Here is a 23,275-nt window from a genome sequence, read left to right on the forward strand (position 1 = left end):
GTTGACGAATAAAAATATAAAATGCTATGTAAACCTAGGATTTGAAAGAACTTACATTAGAAAAGTGATTTTTAAAAATTAGGTCAATATATAAAGTCCTCAGAAGAGCAGGCATGGAAGAAATAACAGGCTGGTTCATATTAATATACACATATAAAAATTCAGTCTCACTGAATTTTGATAACTTCTTTTGACAACTTCTCATAAAGTGAAATAAAAAATGGATGAAAACTTTTTGAGAAAAACATCCATTTTTAGTATCCACTAATCTTATCATAAGGCCATTTTCAATGGAAATATCTACTTAAGAATAAACATACTGAAAGATTTATTTTTTTATTCGCTTTACCCAGGTTTCTCTTGTCTAGGTTCATACTTTCTATTTTTCTAATGTCTTCCTTTTCCATGAAGTCATGAGTGAGCGCACACAGGTTAGCAATTTCTCATCTTAAGGTTCACTCACATTTCTCTCAACACATAAGGTAACCATAACCATACCCGGGCTCATCTTCTGAGATCTTACCACGTGTAGGGCAACTGAACTAAGTGAGGGACTGTAGTTTTCTCACTCAGCCCTCAGAACATCCTGGGTAAGTTAATTATTATCCTGTTTATAGAAAAAGGAACAGGACCAGCTGGTAAAGACACACACCTACGTAGACACACACTGTGAGCGGTGGGACAAGAATGCGGTCAGCCTGGTCCCCAACCCAAGGTCCTGACCCTTGGGTTCCACTCAGATTTGGACAATCAACTTTATACAAGATCACTCCCTTCACTTATTTTGTTTTAAAATCAAATACCTATGGGGTAGATAACTCACCAAATGGATGATAGCGCTTTACTTTAACCATCAGTGAAATGGTAGTTTATCAAGTTGTTTTGTTGATATGAGAGTTGGTGATGGCAAAAGTGTACAGGGTCCCAGGTGAGTAAGGTATCAAATGAGGAAGCAGAAGTTGTAAAGGGTTGTTTCAAGACAGTGCCACTTCCTGGCTCTGCTGGATTTGAAGCCAGTGCCACTAGACACCTGGTTCTTATTTTACATGTAAAAGTTGCCTACTCTTCCCTCCAAACTTCCCAAATCCTGCAAAAGCACGGATTAACAGGAAATTTATGAAAGAAAATGAAAATTTATTTTTAAATATTCAAGTCAGGAGAAACTGAACTTATTTGGATTTTAAAATTGATGCCGGAGAGCTTTATACTGTTATTCTCATAAAGAGATAAAGGTGACATACTATGTAAATGTTTATACAGCAAAGTCTGTTTTTAATATCATAGTTTGTATTTTACGTATTTGTGTTCCTAATATTATGCTTCTCAATGACATAAATAGAGACTTTCGGAATGTGCTCCCGCAAGCCCTCATCTTCCCTTTTTTAAGCTGTTTCCAAAAAATAAAAAAATTAGTCACACGATTCACTTTTACTCTTTTCAATAGGTAGAAGGGAAGTTGGCTGGTTGGTTTTTTTTCTTTGTTTAATTATGTCAATTAAACTATCTCCATTAAAATCCCTTATTTTTTATTCACTTGACTGTCTTCTTTGTAGTTTTGGCCAGTGTGATACTATGAGTTGTAGAAGATCTTTGCTAAAAAGTCTTTTCCTCTATTGTTTATCTATTATCAGCAATGTATCGTGTCATATCACATCATATGATATCATATCATATTGTATCTTCAGTGCTGGGTGTGAACCCAGGACCTTGCACATGCTGAGCAAGGCACATCTTTCACTGGGCAACATCCTCTTCATCAGTATCTAATGCTGAGTACATGAAGAACATTAAAGTCTTAAACCATTAAAGTCTAAATATTTTTGGTATTGTTATAGACAATAAACTATTTTCTCTAGACTCATTGGATCAAGCGTAATAGTAACAATTTTTTTGTTGCACACCTGTAAGTCCTGTGACACAGTAGAATGGAGTATGATTTAGAGGCCTGACGCAACTGGGTATCCTTTTATAGGACATTAATCTAATCACGCATTCCCTATGTAAAATTAGTTGTGCCATCAATGCTAATAAGTCTAGGATTCTCTCTACTTGTATTCTACATCTCCTTGTTTTCCTATTCAAGCTTACCTAATAACCTTGTCTCTCAAGGAAAGAGTTTACATCAGATTTAATGGTGTGACTTTCATCACTGTCAAAGCATGTACTTTATAAAGAAAATATGTTGAGTGAACATATTTGTTTAACCAAACTGGTAAAAATCAATTATCAACTCAAGTGCGTGCTCTTCCATTCCTCCTTTCTTTAAATTTTGTGGCTCTTATTGAGCCTTTACCATTAAACAAAAATTAACTCTTGAATGTCTTTCACACTTTCTGCTCTTTCTTCCTCTTTTTTTCTTATATGATTTTTTCAAATATTCTCTTCTTTATATTCTAGTTATTCCTGGATTTTTTCCTTTTTTTGATCTTTTGTTTTCTGGACATTGTTGTTGCTTTGGTCAACTTTTCTTACTTCCTTTTCACTGTTTATTTTCTCTTAACAAGTTTTCCATTTTTTTCCTGCCTGCCTTTTTATCTTCTTTCTTCTTAAAGATCTCTGTTAAACCTACTTTCATCTGGATTTTAAAAAAAGAATACTTTTTTCACCAGAAGTACTTAAGCATAGTTCTGGGTCTACCTTACCTAGAGAATACCAAGTTCAGAAGGAAGAAATTCTGGGAGTTGTCTGTATCCATCCTTCCTGGGCATACTCCACAGGGCATCTATCATTTCTCATGAAAACTTACAAGGTGTATGATCTATGCATCAGTCAGACCAAATCAGGTACTCACAGCACATGCTAAGTCAAACAAGCATGTTGAGAAAACATGGAATATTTCACAACCAGTTCTAAACTGAACAGGCAGAGCCATTGAATCCTTTACCTAGTGAGACAGTTTCAGCTGAAGTAAGGCAAAACTCAACTCAACCTGACTGAAGTATGCAAGGCTAACATAACCCCAAACTCCATAAATAGTGACGTCACTGAGAATTTATATTCTTATTCTCACCGTATCACCATCCGTGCTACTAGCTTTATTCTAAGCATGGCTCCTTCATGAACTTGGCAGACCCTAGATCACTGATGTTGAACCTTTTAGAGACAGAGTGCCCAAACTGCAACCTAAAACCCACTTATTTATTTCAAAGTGCCAACACTGCAATTAAACCTGAATACTGAGGTTTTAGCTTTGGCTTAAAAAAGACAACTCATACACTTGGCTCACATGCCAACAGAGAGAGAGAGGGCTCTGCCCACCCACTCCAGCGCACGTGCCATAGGTTCAACACCAACACCCTAGATCATACACACAACAGAAAAATTCCCAGCAAAAGTCCTAAGACTTGATTGGATTTGTCTGTGTCACATACCTTCTTCTAGACCAGTCACTGTGGAAGGGGGGTGGGATGCAGTGATTTGCTAATCTTAATCCACCTGCTCATTTCTGTAGCCTGTGTAGACAGCTCCCGGGGGCCATACGGTCTCAGAGAAGGAGCAAGGAGGAGACTAGCTGCTTGCTGGGAAGGCAACCAGCACATCGCCACTGCATAAAGGGAAGCTGAATGCAGACAGTACAAAATGAAAAACAGTACTTTAAATACTGTGTGTTCTTTTCCCATGGAATTATTTTGCTAATTATAAGATTAAAAAAATAAATATTTTATTTTATGAAATGGAGCTTTTCCACGTTTTAATAAGTTTTTCTAGTAACTCCTTCTAAGATTATTGACCCCAACTATTGCCTATTATTATTGTTATTAAAGAATTTAAATAATCTCATTCTTAAATAATAACAATAATAAGTAGAATAACAAATAACAATAAGTGACTATTTGATTAAAACAATGATATTCTTGTTGGCAATGAGTGCCTGAAGATCAATTAGTGAATATTGAAAACTAAATCATAGAAAGCTAAGGAGAGGCAAAAACAGGGGAAAGATCAACTCAAAAGTAAGGAGTCATAAAGAGGTCCAGTTTGCAAGTGAAGTGCTACTGTTCACCTCCCCTAGTCTTAATCCCATCAGACTCCATGCGGACTGGACACTAAGCAAGGAGCTTATGAAATGAAAGGCCAGGACTATAACAAGAGAATGCACATAAAAGTCATCTACCTGGTCATTTGGGGATGCAGAGAGGCTGAGGGTCACTTTGATAGTAGTAAAGTAAGTTACTTGTAGATAATTAGATCATATACAGTTCTTAAAATAAATGAAGGTCAATTCTTAACTCCTAAAAAAAAGGCCCAGGTGTATTTTCTAGAGTTTCTGGATGACAATTTCAAAACGATTTTTCCCCAATAAGTAAAATACTTTTTATTTTTCCCGTACTAAAAGAGGAAAACAGAATGTTATCTGCAACAATGAGTCATCAGCCACTGCAGCTCTCTACAACATCCAGGTCTTGCCTTGTCTCTGCAGCCCTTCCAAAGGAGAGGACTATCTTTTAATGACACACATAAATCCCTGCACTGCCTGGCTCCAAAGCATAATTAATTCTGGCTTTTTTATGCTGAATGAAACAGCTTGCACACATGACCACAGTGGGTCTGAGCTTCTCATATGTACCTAAAGTAGGGAACCACCTAGCTCTATTCCAACTGCTCTCTGAGACCCTTCTGTATGCTCTGTGCATCATTTCTTCAAAACACATCTCTCATAACAAGCAAGCGAGGCTAAAGAAAACAATCAGCCACCTGTATGAGCAGTATTCCTAACTTCTAAAAGTGTGAAATACTTTGTGTTTCAAATTCTTGGTGGTAACCAAGTTTTTACTTCTCAACTTGCGGCTGCTATAGAAGAGTACAGAAACAAAGTTATCTCTTAGGTGCAGTTGCTCAATATCTTTTCCTTTTATTAGAATAACAAGTCATATTTTAGTGCATACTTACAGGCTGCATTACAGAGGCCATTATTTTCTGGAGAATCCAAACAGGTAAATGTTCAAGGGTCAAACCACAAATAACAATAGGAGTAAAAATTTTAAAACAACATTCAACAGAAAGATTTACTTTAAAGGGTTTTCTTTACTTTATAATATTCAATTATTTTAGCTTTATCTGAGGTGTCTTGAAGCAAATGCCTTCTTTTAAAGAAGTATCACCACACCTGTAACTGCAGTTTCCTTGCTTTAATTATAGATTGTGCACAGAATAAGTGAATAATGAAATACAGAATTACTCTCACCTGTTTAGGTGTAACCCCAGGCATGCGAATATCCAATGCAAAATCTGACGCATCAATAGGAATTACTGGTCTGGTGGTACCAAGACATTCATTGGAAAATGATCTGGTGGTTTCTTTAAACCTTAAAGAAGAAGATAATTTCAGCTTCCATGAACAAAATGGGAAAGGGAACAGAAAGAATTCTATGACCTTACAATTAAAGATTACTGATACAGACCCAATAAAAACTCTAAAGATGTAATGACTAATCTTCTTCAACATAACCCAGAATTGTATTTTATAGTCCATGATCAACATAGGCTCAATTTGTAAACAAAAGACAAGCAAAGTAACCAAGCAGGCTACTTTTAAACCTCAATAAAAACTTGTCAAAATACATATTTGTTTCTAGTTAATGAAGACAAAGTATTAATACACTAGAAATTAACATTATTACCCACATACCAATTTTCTAATGCGAGCGATCTTAACTATAATTTAGTACAATTTTTGGTAACTATCTGATGAGTGTCAACGTGACCAGTTGGAAACAAAAACTAAGCATCATCTTGCTAGGAGGCAGAGTTATATGAGGAGGAAATAAAAGACTGCGTTGTGAATTACAAATGTACAAGTGCATAAATATTTAAGGTGGTAATTATGAGGCGTGTGTGTACAGCTCAATGTTTCCTAGCGAGCTATTACAGCTTCTGCACTGCTGATCTATCTTGCTATTTTGTTCTTTAAGCTCTTATAAACAGCAAGGCATCCAAGTCTGAAAGATTATATTATAGTTTCTGAAATAGGTCCCCAAGAGGGGGTGATTAGTACTGGAAATCCCAACTTCTAATCGGAGTTCTGAAAGCTAAAGCCAGGGCAGCAAGCTCGGCTCCAATACAGTGAGGTTTGTTTTATTTTTAATTTTTTTTCCAAAGGAGACTTTACAAGAAGTTCCTGTGCTAAGACCCCCAGGTCGACTCTATAAAGAAAAATGAACCTTGGGAATACCGCCCAGTCTGGTTTCATCAAAGTGACTGCATCTACAACAGCGTGCGCCAAAGCCACCCAAACAGCATTTCGCCTCTTTATCAAGGCATAAACAAACACCCACCTCTTGAAGCCCGAAAGCGGGCTCCGGAAAGCCCCGGCGCCCTGCAGGGCGAGCAGGAGCAGGGCGAGGAGGCTGCGCGCGCGGCCGCCCATCTCCGGTCGGGTCGCTCCGGCGGCGGCGGCGGCGGCGGCGGCGGCGGCGGCTACTTCATGGCCCGCGCCGGCCGGGCGAGGCGGCGTCCGAGCCGCAGGCAGGAGCGGTGCGCAGGCGGGGGCTCCGCTGCTCCAGCCGCCCGGGTGCTGGCGCTAGACGTGCGGGCTCCGGGTCGCTCCGGAGTGACAGGGACTGGGAGGGCTATCGCAGGAACCCGCGTCAGTCATCGTTCAGAACCTGCAAAAATAGAAGCAGATAATGGATGACTAACACATTACAGCATTTGTCCTCAGCAAATCCCAGCTGAGGTTCTCTAATACATTAGGAGTTGCACAGGCTTGCGCCCAAGCCTGGGGAAAATGCCGGTTTGTGGATCCCCGCCCCCTGCACACCCCGGAGAACAGCCCCCGGGCCTCCCCGCCCCCCAGGCCCTCGCCCCGTCCAGGCCCTCGCCCCGTCCAGCCCAGGCGGCTCTTCCCCTTCTCACCAACGGGCTTCTCCCCCACCGCCCTTCACACCCTCCTCGCTCCGGATCCCTCCCGACTTCCTCTACCGCTCCCTCCTCTCGCCGAAAATGCACTTAATCCAGTGATGAGTGTAAACAAAGTTATTCAGTCAAATGACTGACTGAAGCATAATGGGGGAGAAAACGGAGAGAGGTAAAGACAAAGCACTTGGATACTGCAATAATCACACAGAAAAAGACTTCAACAACAAAGGCACGTTCGCATACACACACCACGGAGCTACAGATGGCAGAGACCCTCTGCCAAGATCTTCAGGGCTCACCACAGAAGGAATGGCCCAAGTTCTCACAATTACTTTAAAACAAAACTCCACGGCTAACATGCCATGTGAAATGTGAACTTCCATTTGCGAACCCGGCACCTACTAGAGAAAGTAACAGTCTCTTAGAAGGCAGCCCTCCCAAATACACAATGTCCTAAGCAAAGTTTGGAGATTCCCAAGGGGATAACGAAGATTAGGGAGGATCTTCGCCAGCACCAAATGAGTTTTATCTAGAAAGGCTACGATCCAGATGCTACTATCACTGTAAGTGAGAGGAGTCAGGGCTGAGAAGGGCACCCCCAAAATATGCCATATTTTGGCAGGCTGAGCAATTCACTCTAAAGAAAATGAAAAGGCCATAAAGGTTCCAGATCAAGGTCCCTCTAACCTTTCTGGCTCCTCTGTGGAATTCCCTGTGCACCTTCAGCCCAGCACCATTGCTTCCATCCTCACCCTTCACCCTACTCTGTTTCAGCACAGAGAAATGAAGAATGTGGCCACGCTGGATGGACTCACATGACAAGACAGCATCAAATCCTTGAGCTCATACACATTCCAAAGAAATTCCCATGTAGTCCCCTTATAATCATTTGCAAGTCCTCAAAATTGTCTACATTCCCATTCTCCCTTTCCTGTACAGAAAAAAGGGATACACGTACATTTACGAATAATTTTGAACTAGCAGTAATCACAGTCCTGTGGGTGTCCCCTGTGCTGTGACTTTTCTCCTCTTTCACAAGTTAATAAATTTATATCCCTTTCTTCTCTGTTTAATCTTTGGCAGTTTACTCCAGGGAGCCTTCAGTGGACTCAGGGGAAATTTCCTCTTGCTCCTACTGAGGGCACACAGAACTAAACTGACATCTTGGAATTTCATTCAACTAGGCTCAATTTTAAGTATTCATGTTTTTTACTTTACTGATGCTCTCAATTTATTTCAGATTATGTATCAGGTCTGCACATTATAGTTGGAAGGCATTAACTTAAAATGCATCATTCACAGTGTAAAAACTAATTCTAAAGATAAAGATTTTTTTTAAATTTTTCTTTACTCAGTAATTACAACCCTGGTTCAGACAATGTCAAATCAGTTGGCCAGATGAATAACAGTAAAAATCAAAAATTTGGGGACAGTGGCATAGTATAGCTCAGAGGTAGAGCACATGCTTAAAATGCACAAGGCCTGGGTTCCATCCACATCCTACATACACACAAATACGAATCAGTATGATCACATACAGTAAAATATTAGCCTCTGTGTTATCCTCTATAAATCATGGGTGATGAAACCAAACCAATAGAAAAACAAATAAAAATGAGCCAAGAACCAAAGCAAACAAACAGTAACTAACCTTAAATTTAATGATATTCTTCATGGTCAGTACTTGCTAAATGCAAGAATCATACCATTCCCCAAATACAGGGAAAATGTAGCTTAATATTCAATAAATTCAAGGGTGCTTGAGGCCAAAAACCTCAGTTAATTTACATAAGCACTGCCAGTTTTAAAGGACTGATAGTATTTGTTTGAAGTTTCCCTTTGGCTTGCCACTTGAGCTTGCAGCAACAAAAACCTTGAGCTTTATTCTCATCCTGTGGGTAAAGGAAAGGATTCCTTACAGAGGAAGACAGACAAAGAGCTGAAGGCTATCCTATAGCCTTGGCCCCAAACAAAGCATAATCCCGTCAAACGACAATACTTACTACTCCCTGGAGTTCTTTTTTAAAAAATATATGTGGGGAAAGGATTATATTTTGTTATTTTATTCAGGACAGTTCTTTTGATATAGGAGAAATGTAATTCCCAACTGTTTGATGTCAAATGTACCAAATCTGTGGTCCCACAACATCCAGGAAAGAAGTTACAAACCAAAGAAAGAAGCTGGGAGAGTTTTATTAGAAATAAGGAGAGAAGGGTAGCCCCTAGATTGCCAGGAGGGGTCCCAAGTAGGTGGCCATTGAGGCCCTTTGTCAGGGGGTAATTTATACAGCGAAGTCACAGTGTGGGTCAAACTAAAATCAACCCACAGGATTACAAGTATAGGCACTTAGCTATCGTTGGTCCAATAGAGAAACGAGTCATGTAGCTGGGGTTCATGGGAAGAACAAAAGCATTGTGGGAAAGGGCTGAGTCCAGATGCTCTGGTCACCTGCAGGGGAAGTGATGCCTCTCTGGACTCAACTGGGCCGCTTGGTGCTAATTACAGCATAACCTCAAGTTACTGCTTATCCCTTACGGAGGCTGCAGGCCTGGTGACAGCCGCTTCATCTTGAGGCCTGGCCCTCTTCAGATGCGCCTCCAGCCACAATTCTTATGTCTGCATTTTTTGTGCTGACTTCCTTCAGGGCCCAGTCCATCTCTGACTGGATATTAATTTCTATCTAACTTAGCTGCCTATAATACTTCTTGTAATTGGCAAGGAGATATGTTACTACACAAACACTTGAAAACAAATTTATTATTAAAATTCTCAAACAGGAACACACCTTTAAGTATTAGCCTTTGGGAAAAAAAAATCTGTGATTGATATTTATTATATTTGATGTCCCTAAACCACTCCCTTAAAGAAAAGGGAATTGAAGTTGTGGGTTGAAGCAAGGTTGATATTTGCAGCCATGAATAGAAGACCTTTCATTATAGATACGAAATCAATTATGATTTTTATTTCTTGATACCTTGTAAAGACAAAACGCAAATCACATGAAAAAATCATGCTATTTTATTTGTTATAACCTTAAGTAATGTGGAATATATAATATTTAAATCTTATTAGTCTCATGTAAGATTTTTTTTTACAGCACTTCATTTCAAGCTCAGTACAAAATATTGTAGTAAATATAGGGGTTTTATAAAACATATAAAACTAAAGAGAATATAGTCTATTAAGGGAGAGGAAAAATTAACCTAAGGTAGGTTTAGAAAGTACTCTTACAAGAAGTGTATATAAAAGGGACTCAGGGAATTTTGAGGAAGGAAAGAGAAGAGAAAAGGATGAAAGCAGTCTTTAATAGAAGCAACAGGTATGGCCAATGCTTTAGACGAGGGTTGCAGTTACCCCAGGAGTGAACACTGAGCGTGGCAGGTATGGGAAACAGCCGGGCAAAGGTGCCCAGGCAGGAGGCAGAGTATGAAAAACAAGTAATAAAAGTTCTACCTCCTGGGTTCAAGCTGCAGGCCCGGATTTATTCTTTTACTGGTAATCCAAAGCAAATATCCTGTTTACATCTCCATAAATGCTTCAGGTGAGAATGATTTATAGTTTAGGCCTATCTGGATAGTAATTCTAGGAGCAACATTATTAGGTAGTGAGTACAGGTGAGTTCAGAGGACCATGAAACCAATTTGGCTCTTACAAAATAGTTAGTGCATGCCCTCTAATATTCATTTAAAAAAAGAAAAAGGAAAAAGTTAGCTGAAATTTGCAGTTGGTGAAACACTCAAATAAAGACACTGGCCATTAGTGCATGGGTTAATTTATTCATCAGGAGAGAACCAGTATTGCATAGTGGCTACTCATAAACTAAAGGAAAAATGCCTGATTCCTGGCTTTATCATTTACAAGCTGTGTGAGTTCTGTACCTTAGTTTCTTCATCTGCAAATAGAAATAATTGTACTATCTACCTCATAAGAGCTGTTGCCAGGAATAACTGTATTAATATCCTCAGGATAGTGCCAGGCACATAATAAATGTTTGCTATTACTGCCATTGCAACAACCACGCATTGAGTGCCTGAATGCTGCGGATGGTGATAATCAAGACAGATAAAGTTTGTGCTCTTATACAAGTTCATTACTAGTGGAGGAAACAAAAATAACTAGCAAGGTATAAACTGCACTTTCTCTTAAGGAGATTTTATTCAGGTCTGTCAAATGTCTTACGATTTAACTGATTAAAGGATGCACATCCATTCACATTGCTTCTGGGGACTGGGGGCAAAAACGGAAGGGCACAGTATGTTTAGAAGGGTATTTACCAGCACTGTTCAAAATAACAAGGAACTAGAAGCAACTTAAATGCTCATCTATATGAGATTGGTAACAAAAAAGTATATTTTTTTAAAAAATTACAAAACCCAGAATATTATGCATTTCTTTAAAAAAGGACAATATAGACCTATTTGTATAACCAAAAGCATGGCCAATGACATACTTGTTTCCTTTTACATAATTAAAAATATTTTATATAACCTCAAACTCACAGAAATGTTGCAAGTACAGTACAAACAACCTTGTTTTTTCCTGTAATCTATTAAAGAGGAAGTTACTGATCTGATTCTTCAACACCCCTGAATATTTTAGTGTATTTCCTAAAATCAAGTACCTCCTACTATGAAACCTCTACACACCCACTGAAATAAAAAGCTTCACGTAGACATGTTATCATCTAATCTCCCGACTGCAAATTTTGCCAGGACTAACAGTAATATGCTTCAAGAGTAAAACAATCAAATTCAGAGTCAGGCATTGCATGGAAAGTTGGCATGTCTCTAGTCTCTTTCACTTCAGGAAGTTTCTCGGTCTGTCTTTTAGAACCTTAACTCTGTTGATGATTTCAGGAGAGTTATTTTGCAAAATGGCTCTCCATTTTTGCTTGTTTCATGGTTCATCGGAACCAGATTCACATTATGTATGTATCTCTGGCTGGAATATAGGGGCAATGTTGTATTCTACTCACTGCCCATGTATTAGTTGCTCACAGCTGCCTATCAAATCATTCCAAAACTTAGTTGTTCAAAGTAATAAACATTGTTTTGCATGGTTTCTGCTCATCAAGAAAAGCTTGGCTGGGCAGTTTTCTCATCAAGTTGCAGTCAAGATGTTGGTTGGGATGTAGTCATTGAACACATGACCTGAGTGCAATCATTTGTTTGCAAAGTTGCTGGCTCACGTGGCTGCCAATTAGAGCTGGGTGTTGGCAGGAACCCATTCTCACTCTGTGAGGTCTGTCTGGGTGTCCTTACAACATGGCAGCTGGGTTTCCCCTGTACAGGCAGTGTCTTCTATGATGTAGCATTGGAAAGCACATAACCATCATCACCATCACATCCTATCGGCTATGCAGGTCAACTCACAGTGTGGGAGAAGACTCCCCATAAACACTGTAGGAGATGTTCTGGGAAGCTGGCTACCACAATATCTTATTAGATGGCAAACTTGTGTCATTACTGATCATACTAACTTTCACCATCTGACTCCAGTGTCCTCTACCAGGATTTTCCACTGCACAGTTACTAATTTTCCCTTTGTATTTAATATTTTTGGTGAAGAGGTTATTTTTATTTTAAAAATATTCCATTTCTCATCAAACTTTCAATTGACTCATTTATTGATTAAAGCATAATGGACTCATGGTTACTTGTTTTGTGCAGTGGATTTTAATATGTTATTTATTTACATCACTTTCTTTGATGCTCAAATTACCTCAGTTATGGCCCCTCAATGTTTGTGTCCCTTTCATACATGCCCACCATTGCTTCAGTGCTTCTTGTTTTCTGCTTTGCTTCCCATCTGAACTCAAAACCTGCACCAGAGCTTTGTCCTTGTGCTCCTAGTGTACTTGGCCTTTGTACACACCCCATACCAGGATTCTCACAGGGGATGCCCTTTTCATCCCGTTTGGCCTCTAATATGTATGCCACGTGCTGCAAATTGAATCTGGAATATACCCCCAGGGCTCATGTGCTAAAGACTTAGTGTCAAGCTTGATGCTATCAAGAAATGGTGGAAACTTTAAGAAGTGAGGCCCATGGGAAGTCTTAGGTCACTGGGGTTGTATCCTGGAAGAGGGTAATGGGACCACAGGCCTATTCTCCTTCTTGTTCATTCTTGCCCTTCAGGAAAATGGTTTTGCCTTATGCTCCCCGCCATAATGAGCTGCCTTGCCACAGGCCCAAAAGCAAGTCAGCCAACCATGGACATGAACTCCCAAAACTATGTGCCAGATAAACCTCCCATTCTAAGTTAATTACCTCGAGTATTTGCTACTAGAACAGAAAGTGAATTTACCAGGACACAATCCCCCTATATTCATGCCTCCTTATTTCCTGTGGGCTCTATTACCTGAGGCCTGATCATTCTTCTTGAATGCTCACCTTGCTCTGTTCCACAAAATGGTTTTAGGGCTATTACTCAGCAAAGGAAAAGAGGGATATTAATTCACAAAAGCAAAATATACACACGTATTTTAAAACAGAGGTATTATTGTGCTTGCTTCAGCAGCACATATACTAAAACAGAGGTATTATAACTCAAACTATTTCATCTCTAGTCATTTTATACGGGAAAAGGAGGACTTTTCACTTTTTGTTCATATACTTTTATAGTCATTTAATTTTTACTAGGTTATGTTTCTTCTGTAACCAGAAGAAAATAAGGGTATATTATCTTAAAACATTTTATTGAGTGTAGTTCTATAGATTTCAATTTACATATTAACTTCTATTCTAGAGTTAAATAATGTTTGGAAAAAATGAAAAAAATTGCCTTCCTTTACTTAGGAAGAATATTTCACACTAAGCATGCTGGTGGTTATATGCCTGTAGCACAAGAGTTTTCAAGTTCAGCATTCAATAATCTGGGCTGAGCAAATCTTTTCTCGGGGTGGGGGCCGTCCTGAATATTATAAGATGTTTAGAAACACCTTTGATCTCCACCTGCTAGATACCAGTAGCACTCTCCTCCCGTGTAACAACCAAAAAAATCACCACACGTTACCAAATGTCTTCTGAAGAGTAAAATCACCCTGGTCAGACAAACTCAGCTACCTTATCTTTGACAAAGGAGCCAAACAACCCCACTGGAGGAAAGATAGCCTATTTAATACATGGTGCTGGAAAAACTGCATTTCAACTTGTCAAAGATTAAAACTAGACACATATCTATCACCATGCACTAAACTAGGATCACAGTGGATTAAAGATCTAAATATTAAAACAGAAACACTAAACCTCCTGGAAGATAAGTTAGGTAGAACTCTTGAAGACATTGGCATAAGAAAAGACTTTATGAACAAAACCTCAGTAGCATGGGAACTAGCACAAAGAATCAACAACTGGGATCTCATCTTATTAAAAAGCTTCTGCACAGCAAGAGAAACCACCAACAGAGCTAAGAGACAATCTACAATGTGGGAAAAAATTTTTATCAGTTGTTCCTCAGACAAAGTACTACTATCTAGAATACATAAAGAACTTTAAAAAATTAGACCCCCAAATATAAAGACCCAAATCAAAAATGGGCACCTGAAATGAATAGACATTTCTCAGACAAAGAAGTAAAAGCAGCAAATAAATATATGAAAAAATGTTCAACATCACAGGTCATTCCAGGGATGCAGATGAAAACAATGCTGAGATTCCATCTCACCCCAGAAAGAATGGCTGCTATCAAGAAATCAACCAATAACAAATGCTGGCGGGGCTGTGGGGAGAGAGGAACCCTGCTCCACTGCTGGTGGGAGTGTAGACTGGTGCAACCACTGTGGAAATTGGCATGGAGATACCTCAAACAACTAGGACTAGAGGTCTCATTCATTTGACCCAATGGTTCCTCTGCTGGGTATCTTCCCAAAAGAATTAAAAGAATCATACCACAGTGATATATGTGCAGCCACGTTTATAGCTGCACAGTTTGTAATAGCTAAAACTTGGAAACAGCCCAAGTTCCCATCAACTGGAGACTGGATAAAGAAGATGTGGGGTTTTTTGGGTATTTTTTATAAAATGGAGTACTACCCAGCCATAAAGAACAAGAAACTAGAGACATTTATAGCTAAATGGATGGACATTGAGGCCATACTCTTAAGTGAAATAAATAGGACACATATGTGTTAATACTGAATAGTTTCTCTGGTGTGAGAAACTAAAAGTGTAAATAAGGATCAAAATGCCTAATTGATAATGTGAAATAGGAAGAAAAGGTCTAAAGCAGGAGGGGAGTGGGAGGGGTAGGGGAAAGGAAAGAAGGGAAAGGAAAAAATATGAGAAAAGGAAAAAATGGAAACGAAGTCTTTGTAAACAGGGAGGTGTGGAGGGGCTGAAGGGAGGGCAGGGGAATGGGGAAAAAGTAGGAACCAAGATACATCATGTAAGGGTACAAGTTCCCAATGATGAATGCAACTGTTGTATACCTAAAATGTACCAAAAAACTTAATGAAAATAAAAGAACCATTATTGTAATGTGGCTCAGTAAGATGAAACCTAATTTGTAAATCAAGTGCAACATCATTTCTTTTAAATGACTATGGAACATAAATGTCTAAAAACTGTATTTGCAAATATGGAACTTCAAAAGAATGGAAAAATAATCACAACAGTAAGTAACACTGATTGAGTTATATGCCAGGCAATGATGATGTATATTACCTCACTGAATTCTTAGGACTTTAAAGTATGGGTTATTATTTTTCTTTTATAGATGAAAGTTTTACAGCTTAGGAAAATTAATTTATTTGTCCTGGTTACACAGTGGTAGAGCAAGGACCAAAATCTTCATTTGCTGACTCCAGAATCTATGCTTTTAACTGAAATCTTTCAGCACAAAACATGCCCTCCTCATTTACCAACACCACACTGAATAATATTTTCTGCACTGGATTTATTTGGGACTTGTCTCATCTAACATAAACAATTTGAATTTTTTTAAGTACAATAAGTAGCCAAATTCTCTAAATGCTATTTTATTATAAAATAATAATACCCAATATTTATTGAGCAATTATTATGTTCAGGCCTTGTGCTTAGCACAGTGCTCACAACAGTGGCATGAAATTTGTACTATTATTCCTACTTTACTAAAATGGAAAGTAGGACACAAAGAGAATAAACAATCTTGGTCAAGATTCAAACACAGACCATCTCGTGCCTTAGTTCAAGTTAAGTATTCAACTACACAATGTAACTTAGTATTTCTGCCACTTACATACTAAGCAAGCAGCTTTAACATTTCCTCCTCGGTCTCACAAATGTTACTCATCTAGCTAAGTTTACAGTTCAACCGTAGTCCAGAAGTAGACCTTGTTTGACCTGTATGGGTCTTCTGCCTTCTCCCCCAAATATGAGTTCTCACAAAAGAGTTCAAAATGAAAGAGTCCACATAAAACCCAGATTTCCAGTCTCTCTGGAAGAATTATAAAATCCGGCATCACTGGGCTCACATTTCCAGGCGGCTGCAACAATCAGCAGAGCCAAACAGTGTGTCTCTGTAGCTGTGGCCAGCTATCTGCAGACTGCCACAGCCTGCACCATTACCTGCCTGCTCTCAGACCCCCAAGGGAGGAGCAGTTGTTTTAGCTCCTACTCAGCAAGGAGGCGCAGTTGTTATGGGTTCATTTGGTCTTTTTCTTCCTTCTCTTTTAGCTTTTTAATACCTGGCCAGCTTTTCTTATCAATATTACTAGCCAGGACCTTAAAACCACATGTGCTGAGATCTCTGAAGTGCAGCACCCTTGGTTTACCTAGCAATGTAAGGGCCAGGCCACACTTGGATACACTAAATTCCTTCTTGTTTTAAAAAAGGCTCTCTTCATTAGCAAGACACCAAGTTGAATGGCATTTTCTCCATGTGGACTTATTCGGGACTCATTTCTCCTAACACGTACCATTTGAAGTATCTTTCCCTTGCAAGTCAAAATTGGCTAGGTATCTGCTAGGGCATATCAGCACTAAAAAAATCTCAGGGGCACCATTTAGCATATGACACCACTGCACTAAGAATTTGCCAACTGTAACAAATTTTACTTTATTTTATTTTTGGATTTCATGATCAGTACCAGATGCCCTTTAAATATGTCCATTAGTCATCAAATCAGTAGGTCCTGTAAATACTTCCATAGGAAAAATAACAAGAGACATAATTCTTAATTAAATTTCTCAGCTTTGACTAATACAAATGTTACTTCCTAACACATGTATCTAAATTCGGTGCTAGCATATTTTACTGTAAAATAAAACAGATCCCTGTGTTCCAAACCGCTCACGTCTTTTAGCTCTAAGGACTGCACTGGCATGTTCTCAAGAGACGACTGAACTGCACAAAAAGCATTCGCAGTTTCTGATGATGTCACAGAGTTGGAAGGGCTCCTTTGTATGCTGCTCATTTGCCCCCTGGTACCTTATTTATTTATAAGCTCAGATGGTCACAGAGAATTTAGTTTCAGAAGAAGAGGATGAGACGCCTGTGCAGCTATCACCTTGCTTCTTAAAGCTTTGTCTGCAGAGCTATTTAGTGAGGTGCAGAGCCCTTAGTCACTTCTGCCCTAACTCATGGAGCAAGACAGAGATGAGAACCTATCCACCTATGTCCCCAAGATGTCACTTTAGAAATTAATAAACTTGGTTCTTCCTCAGTGAAGTTTTTGAGGAAGTAGTTTGAAACTAAAATCAAAGACCTGAGTACCTTTCAAATGTCAGATTTGGCTCTTTCAAGAAAAGATCACTGAATGACCCACTAAGCTAGGTACTGAAAGACTAAGATCTTTTCAATTAGCATTTTGCAGTCTTTCCCTGTGGTCCAGTGGTAATATTTTCTTTTATTTTTAACAGGAAGTTAGTACAGAAAGGAGAGAGAGAGGGTACAAATATAAGAGCAAATGCTTAGGGCAATGGGCTCCTGAGGACTGGGTCTAAGGTGGGGATCTGCCTTCACTTCTGGGTAGTTATTGTTGCCATCAATCAGTATATTCTATAAGATATTTTTGATGTTTCCCTGTTTCTGACCTCATAGCCTTAGGCATAATTATTCCTGAAGCATTTTCATTTATATTTTGTTAAATGCCTTAATAAAAATTTTGCTATTTCTTCAAACCTCTCAGCTATATAATTACAGCGCTTAAAGTGAAATCAGTAATCATATAATACTATTAGGTAATTGAAAAACTTAGGGGAATTTTTTTTTAAACATCATGAATGAGTGACAAAACATTCTGTCACTTATGTAATTCTGCTCAATTGGGTTTATGTAACTTAGAGGGGGTTCTACTAAATACACACTACACACTGCCCCTCGATCCATGCCAACCACACAATTTGAAAGTTGTTAACACAAAAGAATACAGTTGCTTAAAAACATTTTAATGTCTTTTATTTTAAGGTAAAGAAGCAAGAATAAAATTTAGCTTAATTGTAAGATAATCATTTGAATCTTAAATGTGCAATTTGCCACTGGAAGAAGATACTGAAGTAGCTTATATGCAGATATTTGAACTTCTAGTCTACAATAATAATAGTTTTCTTTGATCAGTGTCCCCAAACTCTACATGAACTATCAGTGAAGAGCCTCACAATTTTCTTCTGGCTGGAAATGATCAAAGTGTTCTTATGTTTGTTAGAACTCTTTGATCCGGCTGCACACACAGGTGGTGAGTTTATTTCGCTGCTATTAAACAGTTTCTCGGGTCTTGAGCTTAGGAAGAAGCGGTTTATTTTAACAAGGTACTTACACAGTGGCTTGCTTTCTCCCAATTGTGAATCCTCTATGCAAGGTTTCCCATAGAGATACGCCCTGGAACTTAAATGAAAGCTGGGAAAAGGTGAAGCCCATAATCCTCCAGGTCGGAGAGACACACTGGGCACAGTTCCTGCAGTTGACGTTCCAATCAGCCAGGCCTGAGCATGCCCAGGTGATCTTTTTGGCTTTCTTTCTCCATTACTGAAGTTGCGTGCCTTAATCTTGAGTTATAATCCAGCTAAAGGCTGAGCTTTTAAATTACAGAAAAATGTGAACCAGTTTAGTTGTGCTAGAAACAACCAAAATAAAGTGATCCAAAGGCAGGATGGAGTGTATCATGTCCTTATATATTTAAAATAGGAAAATCCCTTTTTAAAATAAGGACATTTTCTGAAAAAATATTTTATAATAACAACATTATCAGTAATTAAAATACTATTAAACAAATGCTGAATATTTGCTATATTCCAGGCAGGGATGCAAGTACTTTTTGTGTATTATTTCATTTAATTCTCACACCATGCTATGTGCCGTTTTCTACTCCAGCTTACTGATGAGGAAATAGAGACAGAACGGTTAAGGAATTTGCTTGAGGTTCTGTGAGAAATGGTGGAGGAGGGACTGAAACAGTTTGGTGGACTTCAGAGGGAGAAGCTGTTCACCAACAGGCTGTACTTGACAGAGGCTGTGTTTCTGCTATTTATTAAGAAAATGCAGAAAGGCAACGCTTCTAAATGAATTTGTATTTTATACCACACAACATTTAAATCAAAAGTACACATAAGAGTGAGATGTGCTATTTGTTTCCTGCCAGGGACTCTGGGCTCCACCTCTAACCCCAAATCTCTCCCAGGGGACCCTGAAACAACCACTGAAATGAAATGGAGGGCTTGCATTTGAGGTCAGAAATTGTGATTTCCAAATATTCTTTTTCAAGATTCACTTCACACTTCTAAACTTTAATTTTCCTGCTTAAATGGGGGGCAAGGATAACTGTGCTACCAAAGAATTATGAAGAGAATCAAGAAAGTCTCAGCAAATTCTGAAGAGTGAAGCCCCGGTGCTATCATAAGTTGTTCTGAGTGTTTCAGGTTCAGCTTTATTAATAGATAAAAAGTGAAATCTTTATTTCATCTTTCTAATTTTGCACTGTTCATTCTGAATCTATTTATATCTCATCTTCAAGTAACATTTCAGAGTATTAGAACTACATCTTCAGATGGCAGACGCTACAATTATCATTGAAGAGTCAGAAATAAGGCAAAAAGTCCCCAATTCAAACACTTTTCCTAACACTAAAAATGATAGCATTTTGCAGCAGTAACTGCATCTGCAAAAATATAACTAAAATCTCAATCTAAATCCTTTGAAATATATTCCACTATGTATGTCTCGCCCATAAGTTTGTGTTGGATGACTTAAGGAAACCATGTAGAGACAGATTCCCAGAACCACCTGCCCAAAGAAATTAGCAGTGGAGGTGAAGAACATTCATTCATATTCCAAACCCAGTTGGATATTTCTGGAAAAAAAATACAAAATGATAGAATGAACTAGGTTCTTTGGATTTAAACGAGACAAAGAGATTCTTATTAGTAATAGTTGGCTATCTCCTTATACACGTAATGACAAGGAGTGCAACTCACTGTTGAGAAATTATTTTAAAGATGAAATGTGTTATCTGACTACTAAAAATTATGAGAGTACTAAATGCTATGTGAGTAATCAAGTTTATCATTATTTATTGATTCTACTAAATTAATAGAGGGATTAAGAATTACTTTGCTGGAAGATGGCTCTTTTGAAATGGAATTTAAAAGCCAGTGTGAATGCACAATTTTTATTTTTAAAATTTTCCTCCCATTATAATTCACATGAGTTTCTAAGGTTATATCTTTGTGAGTGATAAATTATGCAAATAAAGACTTCTTTGATCACAGAACAACTAATTAATAACAAGTAAAACTCTTGATAAAGCTAATAATGTGCTTCCAATAATCCCATCCAAAGACTGTTACCTCTTTTGAAATGGCATATTTCTAAAGATTTGGTAAAAACAGAAAGAGCAACTTAGGACTTTATGCCTTTAAATATACTAGTCATAGAGATATAAAAATTATAGATTTACTAAAGATCATATTTATTATTACTTAAAAATATTCACGTCAGATATGGGGGTGCCGGCTTATAATCCCAGCACTTTGAGAGACTAAAGCAAGAGGATCACAAGTTCAAGCCTAGGCAACTCAGCACCTTAATGAGACCCTGTCTCAGAATTTTAAAAAAGACTGGGGATGTAGTTCAGCGCGAAGGCCATGTGTTCAATCCTCAGTACCACAAAAACCAACCACTATGGTCAGTGTCAAAACTTTTAAAATTCCATTGAAAAAAATAAAGGTATAAAACAATCAATCATTATAGTCAGCTCTGATCAGAAGATACTTTAAAAAAGCTGACTGTATTATCATTCAGTATAATTTTCTGGGAAATGTATGTGTGGATCAGTGCATTAAAACTAAATGGCTTGAGTTTGACAGTTCAGTCATTCCCAGAACCGTAATGACAGGGGCAGTTGCCCTCATCACAGACCCAGGTGAGGCAGGAAAATAGGGTGTGGACAAGACTAGGTAGGGAAGAACTCATAACCTCTTAATTACAAAATCCCAGGACACACATGCAGAAGAGTTCCCAAAGCCCTGCACATGGACTTCTCCAAGAGTTCCAGGTTTTCAATAGGATGGACCAGACTTGACAGTCAGTCTGAGGAATGGGTGATACGTACAGGACAATCGACAGTCAACTCTTTGCTACCACCTTCTCCCACTGTGACCCACTCTGTCCTGTAGAAGGTATATCACATAAATGGGAGCAAAGTAAAAAAACCACATGATCATATCAATAGACACAGAAAATGCTTTCAACAAAATCCAACACCCTTCAGAGTAAAAACCCTGAAGAAAATAGGTATAGAAGGACTATACCTGAATATGATAAAGGCTATTCATGACAAACCAATAGCCAGCATCATACTAAATGGGGAAAAACTAAAAGCATTACCCCTTAAATCTGGAACAAGACAAGGATGCCCACTATCACCTCTTCTAGTCAACACAGTAGTTGAAACATTAGCCAGAGCAATCAAGCAAGAAAAAGAAATAAAAGGATACATATAGGAAAGGAATAACTCAAACTATCATTAATTGCAGGTGCCATGATACTCTACAGAGAAGACCCAAAGAACTCTATGAAAAAACTCTTAGAATTAATAACCAGCTTCAGCAAAGTAGCAGGGTAAAAGACGAGAACACAAAAATCATTAGCATTAGTATACACCAACAATGAACCAGATGAGAAGGAAATTCTGAAAACAATAATGCTATTCACAGTAGCTTCAAAAATAATGAAATACTTAGGAATTAATCTACAAAGAAAACTAAAGTACTCGGAAGGAGATTGAAGGAGACATCAGAAAATAGAAAGATGTCCCCTGCTCTTGGATAGGTGGAACCAATATTTTCAAAATGGCCATACTCCCAAAACTGTTGTACAGATTCAATGCAATCCCAATCAAAATACCAGTAGCATACTTTACAGTCCTGGAGAAAACAATCCTTAAATTCATATGGGGCCAGAAGAGACCCAGAATAGCAAAAGTAATTTGGGGCAATAAGAGCAAAGCAGGCAGCTGGAACAAAAATATGATCCTGGAACAAAAGCAGACTCATGAATCAATGGAGCAGAACTGAGGATACAGAAACCTCCCCAGGCATATTCAACTATTTGATCTTTGACAAAGTGTCCAAAAGCATATGTTGGAGGAAAGATTGCCTATCCAACAAGTGATGCTGGGAAAATTGGTTATCATTTTCCTACTTTTACTTGGCCCAAACTCACTCTTCAGAGACTGTTTCTTTTCCTACCATTGATAAATGTAAAGTTTTGCTACCATTTGCACTTGTCTTGACCAAATCTTTTTTCATCATTGAAAGAACCTAGAACCCACCTCCAAAGGACACTCCAGCACCCTCAAAACCCAATGACACAGTGGATGGATGGATACCAGTGGGAAAAAGCATCTAGACTGGCTATGTTGGGTGTACATCTAGGAAAATGTGAATGTATTATACTGATTAATGCACTTTGGGGTTGGTAGAATTTGTGTTTTATTTCACAGTGCCTGCATGTGTGATATTTGTGATTAAATAGAAAAGATAAGTTGAATGACACAGATGAAAGAATTATATTATTTTATGAGTGGAGTTCACTCAAGTATCCTAGAAAAATATATTTAAAATTTTTCATCAATTAACATTAAGAAAAAAAGGAAAATTTCCTCCATAAATAATAATACTAAAATATGTGGCATTTTTCCTGAACTCAAGGTCACAGAATTGTTTCAATATATTACAACAATACTACTGTTTCATTCTAAGTTAGCCAAATCAGTATTTTAAGATGGCCCAGTTTATTTCTTATGTAATTGTTTCCTTATCTTTTCACCAAACATTAAAAATCTGTTTGATATCAAAGAGGTCAACACCTTTTATCAGTAAATTTTATCGTAATGAAATGGTAATTTTTAAATCAGAAAAATGAATGAACTCAGCAATATTAATTATTAGCATAAAAAAGAATAAAACTTCCAATAAATTTTCCTTTTCATTTTGAAAT

General features: G+C 38.1%; 1 protein-coding gene across 7 annotated transcripts in view; it reads right to left on the reverse strand.

The window, feature by feature from the left end:
* Positions 1 to 23,275, reverse strand: part of Pam (peptidylglycine alpha-amidating monooxygenase) — a 326,641-nt gene that overhangs the window by 171,695 nt on the left and 131,671 nt on the right. For all 7 annotated transcript variants that reach the window (XM_021255825.2, XM_087180704.1, XM_087180703.1 and 4 more), the window contains exons 2-3: positions 6,276 to 6,605; positions 5,186 to 5,306 (exon numbers count right to left, since the gene is read on the reverse strand). In XM_021255825.2, coding sequence (XP_021111484.1) covers positions 5,186 to 5,306; positions 6,276 to 6,367 — 213 coding nt within the window. In that variant the 5' untranslated portion in view covers positions 6,368 to 6,605. The remainder of the gene's footprint in view (positions 1 to 5,185; positions 5,307 to 6,275; positions 6,606 to 23,275) is intronic.

Source organism: Heterocephalus glaber, unplaced genomic scaffold (genome assembly GCF_053883595.1).
Source record: "Heterocephalus glaber isolate CG9 unplaced genomic scaffold, H.glaber_assembly_v1.0 deba00001465, whole genome shotgun sequence".
In the NCBI taxonomy this organism is placed as follows: Eukaryota; Metazoa; Chordata; class Mammalia; order Rodentia; family Bathyergidae; genus Heterocephalus; species Heterocephalus glaber.